Source organism: Ursus maritimus (genome assembly GCF_017311325.1).
Source record: "Ursus maritimus isolate PB19 chromosome X unlocalized genomic scaffold, ASM1731132v1 scaffold_X1, whole genome shotgun sequence".
Taxonomy (NCBI): Eukaryota; Metazoa; Chordata; class Mammalia; order Carnivora; family Ursidae; genus Ursus; species Ursus maritimus.
In genome coordinates, this window is record NW_024423319.1 from 44,042,981 (window position 1) to 44,049,965 (window position 6,985).

General features: G+C 42.8%; 1 protein-coding gene across 1 annotated transcript; it reads right to left on the minus strand.

Annotated features, from left to right (window-relative positions):
- Positions 1-280: 280 nt before the first annotated feature.
- LOC121102451 (late histone H2B.L4-like) lies at positions 281-935 on the minus strand. Its single transcript, XM_040628345.1, has 2 exons — positions 730-935; positions 281-647 (listed from the first exon to the last, which is right to left on the minus strand). Exons 1-2 carry the CDS (start codon positions 933-935, stop codon positions 398-400), a joined length of 456 nt encoding a protein of 151 aa, XP_040484279.1. The 3' UTR covers positions 281-397.
- Between the last annotated feature and the right edge of the window lie 6,050 nt (positions 936-6,985).

Consider the following 6,985-nt stretch of genomic DNA (forward strand, 5'->3'; position numbering starts at 1 on the left):
GAACAAATTGCACTACAGACATATGTTAAAGTTGAGTCGTGACGTTTGATAATGTTTCGTTCATGGTACAAATGAGCTAAAGATCGGCAGAATGGCACAGGTCCAATAACTGCCAGAAATGGCACGTTAGGCAAGCAAACGAATGCAATGTGGTTAAAGTAAATCGATGATTTTGCTCAGAACAAACTGCACTGAAGACATACAATAAAGTAGGGTTGATGTATTTGGTAATGTTTCATAAACGGTAGAAGTGTTTTAAGGACCGGCACAATAGCACAGGTCCAAACGCTAGAGTAGGTGGCACTCTGGAGAGTTACAGGTCCTTTTGTGCCCAGTGAGGTGGCTCTGAAAAGAGCCTTTGGTTTGGGGGGAGGTGGTCAGGCGGTCCGGAGGCAGCTCACTGGCGAAAGGTGTCCCTGATGATGGCCTTGGTGGCCTCGGACACGGCGTGCTTGCCGATCTCCCCGGGCAGCAGCGGGCGCAGGGCTGTCTGCATCTCCCTGGAGCTGATGGTGGAGTGCTTGCTGGAGCGCTTGGCTGGAGCGGCCTCGTCGGCGATGCGCTCGAAGACATCCTTAACGAACGAACCGACGACGCCCACGGCCTTCTGCGAGAGGCTCAGGCCCTTGTGCACCTGCTTCAGAACCCTGGGGAAGCAGGTGGCGAAACTGTCGGGGGTGGGCGGGGAGGGGGCGGTGGCGGCGGCAGCGGCGGCGGCAGCAATGGCACCTTGGCTGCTTCTGCTGCGGGCTCTCTGGGTCGGCTGCCGTGGGCTCCTCGGTGCCCAGGCTTTCCTCAGAAGAGGGCTCACAGCCAGGCTCAGCCATGTGGGGCTCGCCTTCCCGGCAGTTCGGAAGGAAGGACACTGCCGGCTGCTGAGGGGCGCTGGCCCATTTATAGTCGCTGCATTTCCTGACGTCACGGGCAACCTCCATATCTGATTGGACAAAATGCGATGCAGGGAAGCAGGTCACTACGCCAGGCCATGCCACATGTGCATGTGATTGCAAACCCTTCTGCATCCCATCAACCAATCACAATGGGATTCTGGCATCCTCTAAACTTCGTGTTGCCTCTATCAGAATGATGCCACATAGAGTTATAGGTCATCTGGACCACAAACTGATTCATGCCTGCCATATGGAACAACAAATGCTACCCCTTTTTAGAGTGGCTTAACATTCACTGAGGCTTTAACAATGTTCCTACAGATTAAGTCCTCCTAAACAAGGACATAATCCAAAAGCATGCCACTATCGGTTTGATCAATAAACAAACCTTATCTAGTAAAGGCCTCTTATCAGATACAAACTATTAAAAATATCGTTAACATATATAAATAAGCGATAAGATACATAAAACATGAGGAAGAAATACCTAATTACTTACAAAAGCAAATTATTTTTCTAGAAACAATTATGTCTAGAACAGAACATCATAACCACTGGAATAAAAGATTAAAGAAATTTTAGACAGCATATGAGATACAGCTGGATAGAGAATTGGTGAATTAGAATAGGCGGAAGAAATTGTGCAGAACACCTCATAGAGGGACAAAGAGAAAGAAAAGTTTAAAGAGAGGCCAAGAGACTTAAGAAATGCACTAAGAAGTTATAAAGTACATGTCCTAGGCATCCCAGAAGCAATAAACTGGGTGAAGTTTGGAAAAGGTCATACAGAAAAAAGTGGTCCGTCACATTGCCTGATTTATGTACGCCATTTACACTTTAAGATGTCACCCAAAGCAACCAAATTGTAATGATTTCAGTTTCAGCTGCTGGAGAGAGTCTGAGCTCCATAACTAAATTTCTTACTGCCATCAGCATGACTCTGTCATGGCCCACCACTGGGCCATTTTCTCCCCTCCCAGAGTCAGCTGTTTTCTTGCTCTGAGCCACTGTGGGTTTGAGCAGGAACTCTCTGACATGGTCAGCAAATGCTCTTGGAAATCATGTGACATAACTGACCAACCATTGCCTCCAGTTCTGATAAAAAAAAAAAAAAAGAATCAGAAAACAAGAGAGCAATGTCCACAATAGCCAAACTGTGGAAAGAGCCAAGATGTCCATCGATAGATGAATGGGTAAAGAAGATGTGATACACACACACACACACACACACACACACACAGTGGATTATTACTCAGCCATCAGAACAGATGAATACTTACCATTTACATCGATGTGGATGGAACTGGAGGGTATTATGCTGAGTGAAATTAGTCAATCAGACAAAGACAATTATCATATGGTTTCACTCATATGTGGAATATGAGAAACAGGGCAGAGGACCATTGGGGAAGGGAGGGAAAACTGAATGGGAAATCACCGGAGAGGGAGAAAAGAGACTCCTAACTATAGGAAACAAATTGAGGGTCGCTGGGGGTGGGGTGGACGGGGGATTGGGGTAATTGGGTGATGGGCATTAAGGAAGGCACGTGATGTGATGAGCCCTGGGTGTTACATGCAACTGATAAATTACTGAACACTACATCTGAAACTAACGTAGAATAAGGTGGCTAATTCAATCTTAATTAAAAAGAGCACTCCCCTCAAAAAAAAAAAGAGGAAAGAAAAGAAAACAAGAGAATGGTAAAACCATTTCCTCCAAAGGCAGAATTCAAATAGAAATGGGGATCCTTACAAACTCATTAAAAATACTTAAATATTTACTTAAATTTAAAACTATTTTCTTGTTATAAAATTAGTTTCAGAGGTAGAATTTAGTGATTCATCACTTGCATATTACATCAAGTGCCCTCCATAATGCCCATCACCCAATTATCCCTTTCCCCCACCCATCTCCCCTCCAGCAACCCTCAGTTTGTTTGTTTCCTAGAGTTCAGCGTCTCTTATGGTTTGCCTCCCTCTCAATTTTCATCTTAATGTATTTTTTCTCCCCTTCCCCTGTGTTCCTCTATTTGTTTCTTAAATTCCACATATGAGTGAAATCCTACGGTATTTGTCTTTCTCTGACTGACTTATTTCGCTTAGAATAATATCCTCAAATTCTTAAATAGAATCTTTAAAAAGTGGGGGGCACCTGGGTGGCTCAGTTGGTTAAGCCTCTGCCTTTGGCTCAGGTCACGATCCCAGCATCCTGGGATCAAGCCCCGTATCGGGCTTCCTGCTCAGCTGGGAGTCTGCTTCTCCCACTTCCTCTGCCACTCTCCCTCTGCTGCTCTCCCTGCTCATTCTCTCTCTCTCTCTCAAATACATAAATAATCAAATAAAATCTTTAAAGAAATACCCACTAGTTCCATCCACATTGTTGCAAATGTCAAGATTTCATTCTTTTTGATGGCTGAATAATATTCGTGTGTGTGTGTGTGTGTGTGTGTGTGTGTGTGTGTTGCATACATACTGTATCTTCTTCATCCATCCACCTGTCGATGGATATCTGGACTCTTTCCATAGTTTGGCTCTCGTGGACAATGCTGCTATGAACATTGGGGTGCATATGGCCCTTCTCTTCACTACGTCTGTATCTTTGGGGTAAATACCTAGTAGTGCAATTGCTGGGTCATAGGGTAGCTCTACTTTTAACTTTTTGAGGAACCTCCATTCTGTTCTCCAGAGTGGCTGCACGAGTTTGCATTCCCACCAACAGTGTAAGACTGTTCCCTGTTCTCCACATCCTCGCCAACATCTGTCGTTTCCTGAGTGGTTAATTTTAACCATTCTGACTGGTGTGAGGTGGTATCTCATCATACTTTTGATTTGTATCTCCCTGATGCCGAGTGATGTTGAACATTTTTTCACATGCCTGTTGGCCTTTTGTATGTCTTCTCTGGAGAAAAGTCTGTTCATGTCTTCTGCCCATTTCTTGACTGTTTTTTTTTTTTTTTTTTTTTTTTGGTTTTTGGGTGTTGAGGTTTGCAAGTTCTTAATAGATTTTGGATCTGAGCCCTTTATCTGATAAGACATTTGCAAATATCTTCTCCCATTCCATAGTTTGCCTTTTAGTTTTGTTGACTGTTTCCTTTGCCGTGCTAAAGCTTTTTATCTTGATCAACAAGGAAACGAAGGCTTTGAATGACACACTGGACCAAATGGACTTACCAGATATATTCAGAGCATTTCATACTAAAGCAACAGAATACACATTCTTCTCGAGTGCACATGGAACATTCTCCAGAATAGATCACATACTCGGTCACAAATCAGGTCTCAACTGGCATAAAATTGTTTTCTTAACATTACGTAGGTCCCTAGAATACACCCCACATACTTGAATTGGTGGATAAATACAAAAAAGTGAAGGTTGAAAAAAAAGATTACCCTAATTCTCTAAGAAACCATCATAGGGAGAAAAGTAGAGTCAATAAATGCAAAACACTTTAAAATTTAAAGCACCTTCCTTCAAAAACATATGATAATACAGGTAAAGGCATTTCTTAAATGTATTCACATACAAATAAATTGCAGAAACTGAACCAAACGAAGGGACTTAAGAAGAATTGAAGAAATTGGGGGTCATTGATGTGTTTTAATCCCAAATGGTCAGGCCTCCAAAGTCATTTCCATTTGGACCTTTAATGAACAGCTAACTGTACTGCAAATAGAACAGTTCCAATCACGAAGGGGGAAAGAATCTCACTTTTATTATTAGAAAGTACAATATGATGATAAAGCCAGCAAAGAAAGCTTGCTATTCCTGATTTTTGTAGAGTCCCATTTACTCACGAGGATACAAAAATTTTGTGGAAATATTAGTAGTCAAATACTTCACTTATCTGGATGCAAGGGAAAACAGGTATGTCCACTACGACCTATGAATTTATATCATTAAATCACGATGATTAGAAGCCAGCTAGCAAACAAACAACAGGGAAGGAGTCCCGCCAATTTTCTCCACAATCCCCAAGAGGGAACCTCCTAAGAATGCCCTTACTGGCTAATCCTGGGTCACCTTCCCACTCTTTGGGCTAATGGCTGTGGCTCAGGGGCTGTAAATCTGTCATAGGTTGAACCAGTGAAGCTTAAGGTATGAGTTGCTCTCATTGGGAACTCCCATTATCCAAGTGATTTGTAATTACTGTATTCAGTTCTATCTTGTTAACTTTTTTCTTCAAAGTTGTCATTACGGTTATTACAACTGTTTCATACAGTCATTGCTTTCATTTACCTCTATTTGCTAATTCATTCTATTACCATTCTTACTTGCAGCTGAGACCATCTTCCATCTCCTTAACCATATTCTTCATTTTTTTATTATGTTCAATTAGCCAACATATAATACATCATTAGTTTTTGATGTAGTGTTCAACAATTCACTAGTTGCCTATAACACCCAGTGCCCATCTTCCTTAGAAGCTCCTCTAATATGGTATCAGTCGGTGGATACACTATGAGTTACCATTTTTCTCAAATGTCTTTTTTTCTGAGTTAAGTTTTTAAGGTAGCCAGCATCGAGATGGGGTTAAGTGTGCAGGGCATTTAATCAGGATTGACAACTGAGGAAGGCACCAGACATATATTAATGGCCTCTCCTTAATCAGACATAAAATGTGGCCATCGGGGAAGCCCCAGAGCTTGGGCCAGGCAGCTCTCTGCAGCTGAGGAAATGCCTGGAATGTGTAATGGCTAAGGACTTCCAGCTGACCGCACTCTAAGTAGCCAAAGCAGAAAGTCTTCGTTGAGGGGGATTCTGGACAGTCCATCTTTATGTCTATCACAGCCTCGTTATTAAATGATACTTTGGCTAAGTATGCAGCCACAAGTTGACAGGTATTTTCTCTCAGCACGTGCTTTTCTTGATAAAAAGAGGTATGCTGTCACACTACCTGGTATTCTGTTTCCAGGCACTGTGTCCTTTTGTCTGCTATTGTGCTCTCTATGCTTACATCATAGCCTTACTATGATGTCTCCAGCGGAGCTTCCTGAATCTAGGAATTCATGGTTTCCCTAAATTCTGTGTTATTTTCCAAATTTGCCCAGTTTCCTCCTGCCGGAACGCCAATGAGAGGCACTTAATAACCACTTACTCCATTCCTTAAGCCTCTTTGCCCCACTTTCACCCTATTTTTCTCTTTATCCTTCTATGAGGTGTTCTGTGTTATTTCTTTCACCCATCTTCCAGTTTAACAATTCTCTCTATCCAGTAGGTCTCCTTTGTTGTGTAAATGTTCGTGGATCTTTTAATCTGGCGGTTACGATTTGCAAGACTAGAAAACCATTTAACACATTTTTGATAACTAGCCACTTCTTACTCATATTTTACATGTCTTGTAATTATTTTTTTAAAGATTTTATTTATTTATTTGACAGACAAAGTAAGAGGGGGAGAGAGAGAGAGAGAAAGCACAAGCTGGGAGACCAGCGGGCAGAGGGAGAAGCTGGCTCCCTGCTGAGCAAGGAGCCCGATGCAGGACTCGATCCCAGGACCCTGGGATCATGACCCAGCCAAAGGCAGACGTTTCACCGACTGAGCCACCCAGGCGTCCCTCTTGTAATTATTTATATAAATGTGTTAAGCATTTTTTAAAGTTGGCATTTGGTGATAATACTTTGGAGCTTTCCAGTTTGGTTTCTTGTTTGATTTTGACGAGGGTGGCTTGTTCTGGGATTGTGTGCTTGTACAGGTAGATGTTATCTGCAGGAATGTTGTAAAAACCTCAATTAAGGTTACTCCTCCGGGAAGGATTAGATGTGCATTTGCCGTGGGCCTGGGTTTGTGACCAGGAATTGTTTGCATCCCGCTGGTAGTGCTAACCCGAACCCCAGAGCTACACCAGGACACTCGTGTGAATGCGCATTCTCGGGGAAACTCCCCCCACCCCAACTCAGAACTAAGGACCGGGAATCGAATTTTCCTTGGCATCTCCTTTTCCCAGTAGGAAACAGTCCAGTTTTCCCAAAGGCTGTAGTCCTTCAAGCACCACTTCATGAAAGCTGAGTATGTCATGCGATGGGTCTTATTCGCTCAGGCCCATGTGGCTAGAGATAAACAACAACAACAACAACAACAACAACAACAACAACAA

What these genes read in the sequence shown, in the direction of transcription:
- LOC121102451 (XM_040628345.1), bottom strand. Translation starts at nt 935, where the DNA reads ATGGAGGTTGCCCGTGACGTCAGGAAATGCAGCGACTATAAATGGGCC. An exon ending in CCGCAGCAGAAGCAGCCAAG is followed by an intron (nt 648 to 729) that starts GTGCCATTGCTG and finishes CTGCTTCCCCAG; the next exon opens with GGTTCTGAAGCAGGTGCACA.